The 16160-nt window shown below is 33.9% G+C and overlaps 2 protein-coding genes across 2 annotated transcripts; both read left to right on the top strand.

Annotated features, from left to right (window-relative positions):
- The first annotated feature begins 3864 nt into the window (after nt 1–3864).
- On the top strand, nt 3865–5350 carry LOC125204589 (D-galacturonate reductase-like). Its single transcript, XM_048103280.2, has 3 exons — nt 3865–4272; nt 4350–4593; nt 4877–5350. The coding sequence occupies exons 1-3, from the start codon at nt 3959–3961 to the stop codon at nt 5267–5269; spliced, it is 951 nt and encodes a 316-aa protein (XP_047959237.2). The 5' UTR covers nt 3865–3958; the 3' UTR covers nt 5270–5350.
- Nucleotides 5351–9813: 4463 nt separating this feature from the next.
- Nucleotides 9814–12924, top strand: LOC125208125 (DNAse I-like superfamily protein). The gene is made up of 8 exons (XM_048107684.2): nt 9814–10011; nt 10078–10247; nt 10371–10475; nt 10572–10848; nt 10924–11108; nt 12167–12275; nt 12368–12510; nt 12577–12924. The coding sequence occupies exons 1-8, from the start codon at nt 9991–9993 to the stop codon at nt 12842–12844; spliced, it is 1278 nt and encodes a 425-aa protein (XP_047963641.2). The 5' UTR covers nt 9814–9990; the 3' UTR covers nt 12845–12924.
- The last annotated feature ends 3236 nt before the right edge of the window (nt 12925–16160 follow it).

Below are 16160 nucleotides of genomic sequence, written 5' to 3'. Positions count from 1 at the left end.
TATTTCATTACTTCTTCAAGAAATATAATCAACTAACCTATATTGTATCATTCGAGCCCCACTAACTCGTGAGAAATTTGAGGCCATTGAATTCCACACGCATGACGCAACATTGGAATAATTCAAATGAAGATCAAGTATTTGTGTTCTCATATTATCTAAATATAGATTTGTGTTGGTTGATGATCTATTGACCTAGCAAAGCCAAACTAAACAAACAACGGTAAACAGCTAAATTAGTACTCCTACTTATTAAACGAAGGTGTCTCTCTAAATGCTAATTTAATCTAATGGTCTTTTTAATTGTCTAGATGGACTACATACGACACAATTTTATTAACGAAATGACAGCACGAAATAGAAATTTAGCATATACTCCCTCTGTCCCACTAGAAATGATACGTTTTTCTTTTTGGGTTGTCCCATTAAAAATGAAACGTTTCTTAAAATAGAAACATTTTTATCTCTACTTTCTCCTCTCTTCTTTAACTCACAAAACAACACTACATAAAATCTTGTGCCGAAGAACAAACGTTTCATATTTATTGGGACGGAGGGAGTACTAGCTAGTACTAGTATTTAAAAAATGAGAAAGAGTGAAGGCGGCCGTGACATTAATTGATTATGGGCCACAATAGATACTAGTTCTTACTATATTTATTAAAGTCCAACAAACGAATTTTCCATATCCAAAGTCAAAACCATCCGCGCACGCAAACTTGAATTACTTAAAATATGCACAATAGTAGAAAATACATCAGCCTTTTTCCATTAGATAATTAATTCCGATTATGATATAGATCGAACAAAGCATTCCACGCGTTCCTTCTATTCAAATTTTGCTGATACAATCCAAGTATATGCGGCTTAGTGAACGACAATTTTTTTTTGAGTAATGATTTTATTGAATACTCCCTCCGTCCCGCGTTACTTGCACTAGTTTCCTTTTTGGGCGTCCCAAGTTATTTGCACTCTTTCCTTTTTTAACAAAAGACAAAACATCTAATCACTCTTTTTTCATTCTATCATTTACTTTACTCTCTCTTATCTTTCCTACTTTTTTCATCTCTCCTATTTATTTAATATAATTTTTTAACCTCCGTGCCCAACAGTAAACGTGCGACTAACCGGGGACGGAGGGAGTATATATTAGTATATTAGTTATTATAAAAAATGATAATAATCTCTTTTATAAATTAAATATCAAATAGTTTAAACGGTTGTCACGATATTGACGACGAAAGAAGACATGATGCAGTAAAGAAAAAGAAAATGCACATCTTTAATTTTTCGAATCAAACCATAATAATCCAAAACAATCATTCATTTTTATTTATTTTAGGCCATCACGCTTAGTAAATACCAGTGCCAATAACACAAATCTATAACTAAGACAAATCAAAATTATAAAATGCAAAAGGCTTTATATAAATGAAACTATATCACATATATATGATAGGATACTATATGAAATGCAAGACAACTTTCAGAAGGAATTGGATTTCTTTTACAACATGTAAATTCAGACCCTCAGTTGTAGTCCACCTTTTAGGTTCTTGTAATTTGAAAAACATTACCACAAGGCACAAGTTTATAGAAAATGAAAAATATTCACATAAGGAGTACTTTTTTTTTCATCTGTTGTCCCTGAACTTATTTTATTTTCTAACTATTTTAAGCTAAAGATTGTAATAAGATTTGATTTAATATCAAGAATAAATAAATTTGAATTAGCTTATAATTAATTTTAGAGCTATTTTCCAAAAAAAATTGTAAATTTATTTTTATTAATATTACAAATTGATCGAAGAGTATATAGCTTTGATTTTTTTTTATTTATACATAAATCTATAAATTTTAAATCTAGCAAACGTATGTAATAAATATAAAGTCATGGAGTATAAGCAAAGTAATGACTGAATTAGATTTCATGCAAGTTATTTATATATAATTAAATGTTAAACTTGTTTAAAAGTAAAATCACAACAGCAAAAAAATAACAACTGTCTGTACACGGAAATAGAACTTGATTTATTCTGAAACGATTTGGCAAATTACTGATTGATCTATCAACACTAATACAAATTTTATTTTATAACAATATTTTATAATAAAATATAGTACTAGTACTATAAAAATTGTCTAATTTAATGTATGAGTAATACTATGTTTCTTATGCATTGAGGGGACTCAAACATCAAAGTCATCCTCTCTTAAATAAAATAATAATACTAATATTGTTAGCCCAATCTAGAAACCTTGATCGTAGCCGTCTCTACCCGTCTTCTAATAACTGCAACATGAATAAAGCTTTTGGCACTTACTACAAAAGTCAACAATACACAACTTTACTTTCATCAACAAAATAAAACGGTGTACATCTTCAACTATTTAAAAAGTACTAGTATTACTTTAATATTATCTACCCCGCACCGGACCAAATATATGTACGTAAACATTAGGATAGTAGGGTAGTAATAGAATGTAAATTTATATTTTACAAATTCAAAATTTCTCAATACAGCTTCAACATTGTTTCAATACAATATCAATACAGTATAAAATTTCAAGATTTTAATGTCAACACAGTATCAACACAACATCAATCATTGACTACCGTTGAAATTCTGTTGACATTTTCTTGTTGATGTTTTTTTATGATTTGTTGATATTTTTCAATGGTCTAGATCATAGTTTTGAGTTTGTACAATATTTAGAGTTTTCATTTGATCACATTCCGTAAACATTAATCGTACTTTCTTTTCTTTCTAAGATCCCCGGCTAAAAACAATTTGAGAAGAAAAATATTTGCATTGGATGGCCTAGATTAACCGTTATAACTTATAACTGTTTTACCTTAAAAATATTTAATGTAAAGTGTGTATCCGTATCTTCTTTTATCTTAATTATATCAAACAGTCCAAGATTTTAGATATCAAATTCATAAAAACTTCTAGATCAATACGAAAAATATTAATTGCAGAATATTCCATGGTGAACACTGAGTACTTTCAGTATGAACACATGTTTGAACTCAAAGCTCCTCTTCTCCAATAATAATAATAATAATAATAATAATAATAATAATAATAATAATAATAATAATGATAATAATAATGATTGGACCGATGGAAAAGAGTCACGGATATGACTTTGACTCTGGAAGTAGTAAAATCGATAGTACTCCACGATATTTCGCTTTCTAATTGGAAAGGAGAAATTGTGGATTTTTTTTTTTTCTTTATTTAGGGTAAACGAAAAAGTAATTTATAAGTTAACTCTATGATTTATAAGCTTCAATACTAATATAGATACATTCGTGCCTATCACATTTATAAATGAAAGGAGTATAATATTATAACATGCATGTCACAAACGCACACCTTCAAAATTGCACGCAACTCTCGCACGGAATCTCGGTATTTTAGAAAGGGACGAATAAATTTGGTGGTTAATTCCATATAAAGAATATGATGTAATTGGAACTCATAAAGTCGTTGAATTATCTTCATATTTGATTAAATATTTCAAATAATAAGAAAATGTTACTTCTAATTCCAAGTATATCTGTTACTACGTATTTTATATTTAAAAACAAATCAAAGTCGGATTAATTTAGTACTACGGGGGTGTTCGGTTGCTGAGACTAAATCTCATGATTAAATATGTATCATGTTTGGTCCATATGGCCTGCAACTTAATCCTAGATGGATCCAACTAAAATCCAACAATTTAATCCTATATGGATAGTCTCATGATATTAGTCATGGCAGAGAAGATGTAAAAAACAAGAATTTAATTAGCAAAAACTGCCTTTGGTCCGCGCCTCCATTTTAGTAGGCATTCAGTTTGGCTCTAGGGCACTACCTACAACGACCACAAATACATGCATCTCAATTATCTATATAAATAAGCATTGCAGTAAACAAGCAAATCAACAAAAGAAATTTAAAAAAAAATGGCCGTGATCCCAAAGGTGAAGCTCGGCGGCATGGAGAAGGCGATGCCGGTGATTGGGATGGGAACGGCGTCGTTTCCTATGGCAGACCTGGAGACGACGAAAGCGGCGGTGCTGGAGGCGATCAAGGCCGGGTACCGCCACTTCGACACAGCCTTCGCCTACGGCTCCGAGACGGCCCTGGGCGAGGCCGTGGCGGAGGCAATCCGCCTCCGCCTCATTGAGTCACGCAGCGACCTCTTCATCACCACCAAGCTGTGGGCCAGCTTCACCGATCCCACCCAGATCGTGCCCGCTTGCAAAATGAGCCTCCAGTAAGTAATACACTTATGGAGTACTACTTTAATGGAGTAATTTAATTTAACCAAATTGAATAATAATATTAATGCAGAAATCTGAAAGTGGAGTATGTGGATATGTACCTGATCCATTGGCCGGTGAGGCTGACGGAAATGGTGAGAAAAACTCCGGTTCCGGTTGAAATCGTCAAGCCTTTGGATATCAAGGGTGCGTGGAAAGGGATGGAGGAGTGCGTCAATTTAGGCCTCACAAAAGCCATAGGTGTTAGTAATTTCTCTATCAAAACCCTTGATCAACTTCTCTCCACTGCCAAAATCCCACCAACACTCAATCAGGTACTTCATCTAATTTTCCACATAACTAATCTAATATATATACTCAATTTTTATTATTTAGAATATAGTTTAGTCATATTCTTTAAGATTCTAATTATACTTAAGAATGAGAATGTGAAATTACTCCTAATTTGTGTGGAGGTAATTATTTGTACTTTCATCCCATAGGATGGACGTTAGTTTGATGTTCAACAATATTTTGATTTTTACGCAATATATACTCTCTCATGCTAGTTTTGAGTTTTGACTAATTAATCATCCTATTGTATTATTTTGGGTTTAGGTGGAGATGAATCCATATTGGCAACAGAAGAAGCTGAGGGAATTCTGCAAGGAAAGGGGGGTTCACGTGACGGCCTACTCTCCGCTAGGAGCAAACAACACAAAATGGGGAGACGACAGAATACTGGGAAATGAAGTTCTAGCGGATATCGCGAAAGCCATGGGAAAAACCACAGCTCAGGTGGCATTGAGGTGGGTATACGAGCAAGGAGTGAGCATAGCAAGCAAGAGCTTCAACAAAGAGAGGATGGCACAAAATCTCCAAATATTTGATTGGTGTTTGAGTGATCAAGACTTAGAAAAAATTAGCCAACTTTCACAGGCCAAAGGGGTCACTTTGGCTTCCATTTTGGGACCCCATCCTCTTGTTTTGGAGATAGATGCAGACCTTTAGCTTTATTTTATCATCACTTCTCTTTTGTAATACTCTCTATTCAATAGTACGAATAAAACATTCTTATAATTGCTGCCCAAAGTGGATGAATAGTTCTTATAATTGGTTTACACCATTGACTTTTCTTAAGACTTAATTAAATTTCCATATGATTTGTTACTTTGTTAGGTGGAGATAAAGCCACTTTGGCAGCAAAATACTACTATAGGGAGACGAATTTTGAATGTGATATCCTACCAGATATTACCTAAGCTTGGTGAATCACTCCACATATTTTTATAATCATATTCGGCGTCTATATTCTTCTTATAAACAAAAAACAAAAAGGCCTTTTAGTTATTTGACTAATCCAACTAATTAGACTTCACGATCTCATTTAATTAGCATATATCGTGTGTAAGAGCACAACTAGAAAAATTTATTGACTATCATAAAATTTCATGCTAACTGATAGTTATTATGGCTTTGAAAATTGGCCAAGTGGGTACTTGGAAATGTCGGTGGAAACGTAACACATCTTTAGTCCTAAAAAAGTTAGACAATAAATTAGACGAATTTTAATGTACAATTAGCAAAATAAGTGAGAGAAATGAGTGAAAGTAGTGTTATTGAATGTGAGATCCACATTATTAGTGGTGTATAATTAGTTAAAAATATTTTCATATTTAGACTTGGTCTAATTTTGGGGACGACCATAATGGTAATATTATTAGTCTATTTTTTTTATGAAGGGGGTATAAATTTACTCAAAATTAAATTTTCTAAATTTTTTTTTTTTTGTCAGAAGCATTTGTAAGTTGTTATTCTTTTTCTGAAAATATTCATACTTGTTGCAGCAAAAAAAGGCGATTCCGTCGCCTTGGCTGCCCCCACACTCCGACCCGACATCACGTGAGGGGGTTCAATCAGGGTACGCAGATAATATTCATACTCGTTAAGATGTAATTAAGTCGTTTATAGAAGTATACTAAGTCGTTTATAGAAGTATACTACAGTAATATTTTTTCCCCTAAACAAGATAACAAAATTTGGGCTTCGTCTAAACCAATAAAATAAATAGTTTGGGCTTTTTTTGGTATACTTAGGGCTCATAAAAACAATTTTGGATGTTGGGCCAGCTTTCATAAACAATTTATTGATTATTAATTATTGTTTTCCATTTTAATGCTAAGGAAGAATATATTAATTCTTTTGGATGTTGTATGATAGGATATTCGCACCAACTTTATATTCGGTCCATACTTATGTATCTCATACCGGCGGAAAATTTTTTAAGTGGTAATTATTTGGAGATATATATGAAAACTACTCCGATTTTATGTTATTAAAGGATGTTTAGTGGAAGCGTCTAGATGATATGTGTGAGTGTGACTGCTTAGTTTTCAAAAATTTTGTTAAACTTTATTTTAAGACAAAGTCTGAATAGCTCTACACGACACAACAATTGAATCGATCTCCATTTATCTTTAACTTACTTTTGATTGTTTGATTTTCTTATTTTTTTTCAATAAGTATTTTTGTCTATTTATCCTTATATAGGTTGGTTGAATTTTTTATTTTATAAGGGTAAATTACAAAAATATTTATTCTATTGGGTACACTTCTATAGGAGTGCTAGTGTTTTTTTTAAAATATTGACATTTGCGACTATGACTCTTTAAAAGTGGCTAAACAATGTCGGGCATTTCACACGTCACTTTAATTGATCGAATAACACTTTGCATTTTTTTTTCTTGTATTTTCCAAACAACCCAAGCCCTCAAACAAGGCCAAGAGTAAAAGAAGTAATGAGTATAAAACAGCAAATATCAATCTTTTAAACAAAATAATGCATAGAAACAAACACATAACTGATATAAGAATAACTATTTTTCTAGTTCATTCATATGAAAATTAATACTTCTAGATATTTTTTGTCTTTCATTGAAAAAAAGTGGATATTTTACTATACTTTAAAGTATTAGATATTTAACTTTTCATATTTACTTTCTTTTGTTAAGATATGTTACAAACTATATTAATTTTTAATTATGAAATGTAATGCATGTCGTGTGTACGTGCTAAAGTACACACCAAAAATAGTGAATCCAATTGAAAAGTCCCCTAATATTTTCCATTTATATAAAAGCACTATGACTGTTTGTATGGCCACAATTTCTCACCCAAAGATCCAAAGCCACTTGCAAGATCCGCTCTTGTCACCCTTCTTGGTATTTAGATATGGCTTTACTAGTGGCCTATATACTAACTCTCATATTGTTGTTTCTAAATAATCCTAGCTAGCTCATTTAGCAATAAATCTTTGTTTGATGAAATTATAATCGCCTTACGTTTACCTAAATACTGTTGAAAATAATAGTCTCTCTCTTTTTTCGATCCATAATTTGAGCACTTGTCCATATTATATGTTTAATGCATAATATAATGCACTAATAAATATGATCGATCGGCTGTTTGAGTTTGAGGCGTAGACAGCCTTTAATTCTTGATATGTTTAATAAGCTTTCACATCAAAAACAGTGTTTTTTCTCAATTCTTTGAAATTTTTTGTTATTGTTTTTTATCTTGATCTCTTCACAATGTAATAAAAAAATTTAGGTTTTGAACCTTTAGACAAGATGTTGGTTAGGTATGTGGATAGAACTTATAATTCAGATGTGGATATACATATATATACAGTTGTTATTATTGCATTGTTGAGGGGCTAATAGAATTAGGGATTGTGGATTAGGTCTTTCGTTATTTTGTAAATGGATTATTTATAGCTTACGTTGATCAGTAGGGCTCATGTTTATTATTGATTCAATAAATCGGGTATAATGGAGGATCAAATAAAATCTTTTTCTCCTTAGTTAATATATAAATAATCTGGAACAATAATTCTTGCATTTATCATTTTCATAAAAAAATCAACATATATATAATTTACACATAAACATCATCTATCATGACTTACTTAAATTATACCCCTATGGAAATTAATTAATTAATTACAAGAAGATTCTTCTTTGAGTCTTATAGGAGTAGAAAAGTAGTATAAGGAGTAGTATATTACTAGAGTGATATCTATATATTAACTAGTTACACATTCGGTATAACTGATAATATAATTTTCTCATTATTTTTCCTTATGCTGTGAATTGATATTCATTCGTGCATGCATGTAAAATTTTTTACTTCCATACACGTAAACCATTGTCTAATTTCCATAATACTGAGGAGATAATCTCCTAGAAATTACAATAGAGAGGCTGTATTAATTAGTTAAGTATAATTAATTAATCGAGCTATAGAGTAGCTAGCTAGGCTTGGGTCACAGCAATGCAAAACAGAGACTAAGTATAATATATTCAGTTCAATATTGACAGGCAAAACCAAATAGAAGATGACAAAAATTGTAAGTCAAATGGTGTTGGATGGATCAGTCCCATTTCACAAACAAAAACTTTGATGGATTAACCCCTCAAAACCACATAATCTCCCTCAACTTGTGCAGTGGCTAGTACATTTTTATCTCTTTCACTCATTATACCACTTAGATAGATATTTAAGTGAGTGACTCAATCCATTGCACCTAAAGATGTGTAACATATTTATTGATGAAATTAAAATCATGCCACTAATAGACAATATTTTGATGAGCGCATAAAGATTTCGCTAATCAAGATTAGTTCCAATATATATTTTGATTTTCGGCTTAAACATAGGTAATATATAGAGTCCACCTACATGGCTACAGGTAGGTTTCCTCATGTAGGGGCAGTGTGTTTGTGCATGCGGGCAGTGTGTTTGTGCATGCCAATATTTATAATGCTACTTGTAATTTTTCATTACAAATACAGACAAATGCACCATCACATCTCTTTCAAATTCCACCACGCAAAATTACAAAAAGTATTTTATATAAGTCTGTTAAAATAAGTTAAATGACCCATCCCTTTTTTTCTATTGGCCAACAATGTCAATATTCCTCCAATCAGCTCAACAAACATGATTGTGGGTGTTGAGAGTGACAACTATTATATATTCAAAATCAGCTTAATTATTTTTACATCTCTTGTTATTTCATCCCAATATGGACTAATATGGCGTAACGTTAACGTGCATTTTAAAATTTTCGTATCTGTCCACCCACTAACTGTAACTCAAAATACACGCACCAATATATACGCATAGAAGATGGTTCGATTCATAACTCTTTTAAATATATCAGTTGACATCACAAAACATATCAATTCCCGACTCAGTATCATTTCGATAATTCATTAATATCAGTTCTTGACTGAATATAAAAAACCGATATATTTTGTGATGTCAACTGATATGCTTTGGAGTCGTTAAAGTTCTTTGTGGAACTGCCCCCTATGCCGGGTCCGAATCAAGGGTTTATGTATATACTACTAATATTGTATTGAATTATTAGACAAATTGCATAAATCTATTTAAATTGAATAAATAAAACGATTATGATTGTACGAGCGAAATAGACATAAATTATGTGACACCTTATTTTTTCTTTCCTCGGCGCTCATTTGATCAATCCTTAATCACCACATACGTCACTCGGTTTAGTTACCTTCTTTCTTCTATTCCAACTTGCATATCTCTCTCTCTCTCTCTCTCAAATATACACGATTGAACTGTGATGAGCCTTGTATTCTTTGTCTCCAAATACTACGTCTCGATCATTATAACCATTTAGCCGTCAAACATTGATCGTCATGTCTGGAATCAAAGGAGAAGTAAGCGTCTTTGTTACAAACAGCATGTACACACAGATTAATTATGACTAATTCTTGATTATTCAGGTGTTGTGGCCGAGGTTAGTGGCCAGCAAGATCTTCAAAAAGAGATTGGGAGGCAACAACTTCGTCGCCGATTATCCCACCGGTGACGATTCCTTCATGGATATCCCACCTTGCTTCGCTCCCACTGCCACACTCCTCAAGGATTCCGACGAGGAGACACCAAATTACAAGTACGTATAAATGTAATAGAGCTAGTGTGCGTGTGTTGGCTCGGTGGTCGTCTAACCTTTTAATTTCTATTCATTTCTTGATAAAGAAAATAAAGTCATTTGCTTTTATGATTGAAATAAAAGGGTCTTTGTTAGCACTTGGAACGTTGGAGGTGTTGAACCAACGGAAAATACTGCCGTGGATGACTTGATAGACCACACGAGCCCCTGCGATATCTACGTTTTCGGGTAAAATTCATTTTTTTTAATTAATAAATGAATAGAAATTTTAAAGGTTGCGACACAATTGACTAGAATTTAATTAAGATGGCATGACATGATCAGTTTTCAAGAAGTGGTGCCTTTGAGAGCGGGAAACGTGCTGGGATCGGAGAAGAGCAAGATTTCGATAAAGTGGAATTCCCTAATAAGAGCTGCTCTCATGAAAATAGACACCAAACACAAAATAAATGAACAATATTCGAGTTTCAAATGCATCATCAGTAAGCAAATGGTTGGGATACTAATTTCGGTTTGGGTTCGGGCTGAGCTCCGGCCCTACATCCGAAACCCCAGCGTCTCCTGCGTTGGCTGCGGCATAATGGGTTGTTTAGGAAATAAGGTAACTCCTCCATCATCAATTCAAACCTAGCCAGCTATATAATTTGCATGAAATTAATATAATTTGTTGGTGCAGGGTTCTGTGTCGGTAAGATTTCGATTGCATGAAACAAGCTTCTGCTTTGTGTGCAGTCATCTGGCTTCAGGTGGGAGAGAAGCCCATCACAAATATAGAAACTCAAATATCCAAGAAATATTATCAAGAACCATTTTTTCCAGTGGTTCTTCACTTCATCTCCCCACGGATATTCTTCATCATGAGTACGTTTCCAATTCAAAATAGTAATCCTATTAACCTTTATTTTCTTTTTTGTTTTTTTAACCTAAAATAATCTGAACCACATATTTTTCTCTTTTTTTAACCTAAAATAATTTGAGCCACATGTTTGTGCAACATGTTAATATAATACGGATTGCTAATAGTCTTGGTAGTGGACGATACATGTTTTCAAGAAAAATAAAGACAAGCGGTTCAGGAATGGTATGCATCTATTGTACTAGAAAACTTATTAAAAATAAAAAGTAACTAATTTTTTTAAATAGTTAAAAACAAAAGAATATGACTATAACATGTTGAAATTAATTGATAGGTGGTAAGGGTAATTTTGATCAGAGTCAATTTATGGTGGTATATTTATATATATATGCGCTTATTTATTTATTGTTTTGAAAAACACTAATTAAATGTGTGGATTTTGGAAGAGACAATGCATCCGAAAGATCTTTTCGTTATAGCATCAGACAACCGATTAGTGAATAATCATGTATTATAATCTTGATTACTTTTTGTTTATCTATTAGGACAAATTAAATGATCTTTTCGTTATAACAACAAACAATTGATTACGAATTAATAATCGTTAAACTTGATTAGTGTTTGTTCATCTATTAGGACAAGGAGAAAATTCCAAAATGAGATCAAGAATAGTCAATAAACCCAACACTAATTGGCTGGTTTATAAGTTTAATCTTGTCAATATCGTTCAAGCCGTCTGTCGAATTAAACTTTAGGTTTGCTAATCACATGGAGTGTAAATAAATAATAATGCTTTTGTTTGACTGTTTTCGACACTAATTAGTTTAATTGGTAGCTTAACCACCTCGGAACAAAATTATATGGTTTGTTTTTGAAACAAAGAAATAAATTGTTTTGCTTTCTTCTCAGGCATGTTACAATACGGCTAATTTACTCTACTTTAATCAAAGAAGAATAAACATTGCCCTAATTGCTTATAATTAAACATAATTTATTCTGCATTACACCATTAATTATTCATCTTATATTTATATTTATTTGGTTGAGATTTCTTTTGGTGCAGCCGGGTGATATTCCTTGGAGATTTAAATTACAGGATCTCCTTGCCTGAATCAACCACAAGGCTGCTAGTTTATGAAGGAGACTGGAATGCATTATTGGAACATGATCAAGTATGATTAGCTATATAGTTTTTAATATAATTAATTATTAATTTATTGAGTAATGAATATTAACAAAATTATTAAATTGGTGACAAATTCAGCTAAGGATGGAGCTGACGGAAGGGCAAGTATTGGAAGGTTGGCACGAGGGAAACATAAATTTTGGGCCAACATATAAATACTATCCTGGTTCAGATGAATATTACGGCATATTTGAGGGCGAAAAGAAACGTGCTCCTGCATGGTAACTTTTTTTATTGATAAATGAACACAAATTTAAAGATTAATTATTGTTATATATTTGTAATAGGTGTGACAGAATAATATGGCAAGGTGAAGGAGTGAAGCAGCATTCTTATGAAAGAGTGGAATCAAAATTGTCAGATCATAGACCAGTTAGAGCAATATTCAGCACACAAGTAAGAGTGAAGTTGAAGCTTAGGGCCCTCGGGAACTTCTTTTTGTCTGAGAGATTTGAACGCTTCACAAACTCCGACACCAATCTGCATAATTTTCAAGATGATTTTCCCAACTCATGTAGTAATCCCAGATTCAGCCTTCACCTTACTGATTTTTAATAAATTCATTTTCACTACTTTGTTAATATTGAGTTTAAAGAACATATATTTACATAAATGAATTCATGTTTTTTCTTTTATTATTTTAAGTTTTAACCAAAGGTTGAATATATATAGATATGTCACAACAAAACTTGCTACGTATTCTCATGCATAGTAAGATATCTCATACTAGGCATAATAATATAAATATTAAAGATATCGAAAAATAATGATATGCTAATTAATATGTTCGAGCAAGTGGAGCTTAAATCAATTAAAAACTTAGCTATAGCATGTTTAATAACTAATAACGTTTTAGTCGTCGGCATTAGAATATATATAAAAAAAGATGCACTAAATCAAAAAGAAGCATGTAAATGGTCGAAGTTGCATTACAATATTAAGCTACTCTACCTCATGAGACCATGCTGATGAGTAGCACAGTGTTTCTGTTATAACCAGGTTATTTTCAGCCACAAATTAATTTTCTCTCATTTATATATATAACTTGGGAAATTCTATTGTTCAATTAATTCCATCAAACTAGCATCCAATTCTTTTTTTCATGCTATAATTGTATCAGTACAAGTTGGGAAATCATTCTTAATATAGTATATATACACTACTCCATTACTAAATTTTACAATCTACTCCATGGATTTTAGTTAAGTGGATGCGTGATATCATGATTGATCATTTTCTCCTTCACGTTAAAGTAATACAGTGCACAAATATTATATTAGTACTGATACATTCATTAATAATATTTATGTATTTGTGCGCAATTCTTATTTCTCGTGGATAAATGCAATTCTCACTGCATTTTTCTCACTATTAGGTTCATTTTTACTAATTTTTACTATAAATGTTAAGTAGGTTTCATATTCAACTAATTAACTTATTATTTTACTCACATTTTATTATAAAAAAAATAGAATGAAAACAAAGAAAATAATAACATTTCTAAAACAAAAAAAGAAAAGCAGCCACAACAAAGAGAGTGAACTCAAATCTATATACAGTGCTTTTAGTAAAAACACAATTTAACTTTACGGATTTACATTTTTTTAATTGGCGCAGTTGCACAATATCAATATCAATATACTATTTATCATATTATAATAATGTAAATTATGTAATACATGTATACAAGGATGTATTAAGATGACAATTCTCTTTATTGTAACATCATACCATCATTTTAGGTCATTAGATCTGAAAATCGTGTGCTTGTCATGCTGCCACGTGTAAAAACTCGGAGGGATAAAATAGGAAATTTCTAATTTTACGTTACCAGATTGCAGTGTTATTCATTGAATATTGCAGTCTTACCCACAACAATATTGCAGTTTACCACGACTGCAATATCTAATACAGTAGACTGCAATCCGTGTTCTGTTCACGAAATTTAATCCTAGACGTCCATAAATGAGATCTAACGGACTATATTGGTGGTATGGTGTTATCCAATATATGGTGGCATCTTAGTGATCCCTCATGTACACATGCATATCAATATAAAAATTACTGTATACTATAAATCAATGTAATTAAATTTCTTTTTTCTAAAAGATGTGTTTTTCATAAACAAATTTATTTAATATGATAAAAAGATTTTGAAGTATACATGAAGAATAAGAGCATCTCCAATGCCGGCTAGCCGATTCACGTGGCTAGCCGAACCATTGGAGCAGGCTAGCGCCATTTCGGCGAAAAAACCGGTCAGGGCTAGCCGTTCGCGTGTGGCTGGCCGATGCGCTGGCCGCCATTGTGGCAGCCCGATCGGCCAGCGCCAAATTTTAATTTTAATTTTTTTTTAAAACCTATATAAACGCGATTTTAGTTTCATTTTCATTTGCACCGCTTGTTTTAACGAGTTTTCTCTCTTTCTAACTTTCTGTACAAGAGCATCATCGAGCGATGAGTAACGCGGGTGACAGCAGTGGTGGTAGTGGTGGGGATGCTGAGGAGTACGAACGGAGGATGAACGAGGCTATGGAGGCCTACATGAACCGCGAGATGGAGCGGTACATGCGTAGGGTGGAACAGCAGGCGATACCTCGCCCTCCACGGGTTGTCCACCGTCGAGCAGTGATTGATCGGGATCACGTAGCTGCACATCAGCGGCTGTATGACGACTACTTCTCAGAGAACCCGCGGTTTCCCGCAAACATGTTCCGGCGGCGTTTTAGAATGCGTAGGGAGTTGTTTATGCGTATCGTTGACGCTTTGGAGCGCCGATATCTGTGTTTCCGCTTCAGGCACGATGCGGTTGGCAGACCCGGCCACACCCCTATTCAAAAGTGCACGGCGGCAATCAGGCAGTTGGCCTACGGAGGCGCGGCAGACATGTGGGATGAGTACCTCCACATGGGTGAGTCGACAGCCCTGGAATGTCTGAAGTATTTCTGTGAGGGCGTGATAAACATTTTCGGTGAGGAGTACCTTCGAAGCCCTACTCCCCAAGATTGTCAGAATTTGATGCAGATGCACGGGGAGAAGCATGGGTTCCCCGGGATGTTAGGCAGCATAGATTGTATGCATTGGGAGTGGAAGAACTGTCCGACTGCCTGGAAGAGGGCCTACACGACCGGCTACAAGTCAAAGAATCCCACGATGATCCTCGAGGCCATAACTGATTACCGGCTGTGGATCTGGCATGCGTATTTTGGGGTAGCCGGGTCGAACAACGACCTCAACGTCCTGAACTCGTCTCCCCTCTTCAACGAGAAGTGTCAGGGCGTCGGTCCAGCCGTCTCATTTGTGGCCAACGGCAATCGGCATGATATGGGCTACTACTTGGCGGATGGGATATACCCTAGGTGGCATGTCTTTGTGAAGACGATCAGGCACGCAAGTGATGAAAGGAAGGCCTACTTTGCGGAACGACAGGAGTCGGCGCGCAAGGACGTGGAGCGCGCATTTGGTGTGCTCCAGTCTCGATGGGCGGCAATTAAGGGTCCAACGCGTTTGTGGGATGTCAGATGCGTTTCCCAAATAATATACGCCTGCATTATCCTGCACAACATGATCGTCGAAGACGAAGGCGTACAACTGACTAGTTGGGCCAATGACGATGAAGCCGGTCCAAGCCACGGAACGACCACCCCTAGCATACGACGTGGGGTACCTCTCGATGAAGCCGACCGCCTCAAGGAATTTGCCGACATGCGCCAAGTGGAAGCTCATATTCAACTCCAAAAGGATATAATTGAAGAGTTGTGGGCACGGAGGGCTGCACGCCGTTAGTTTTTTTTCTGTATTATGTAATTTTTTTTTTATCTATGTACCTTTTTTTTAATGCAATTAATGAATTTTCCCGTATATGTGTCGT

This window comes from Salvia hispanica, chromosome 6 (assembly GCF_029641045.1).
Source record: "Salvia hispanica isolate PSC_SH4W2 chromosome 6, Shi_PSC_v1, whole genome shotgun sequence".
NCBI lineage: Eukaryota > Viridiplantae > Streptophyta > Magnoliopsida > Lamiales > Lamiaceae > Salvia > Salvia hispanica.
Note: the sequence above shows the minus strand (reverse complement) of the source record. Positions and strands in the feature narration are given on the sequence as shown.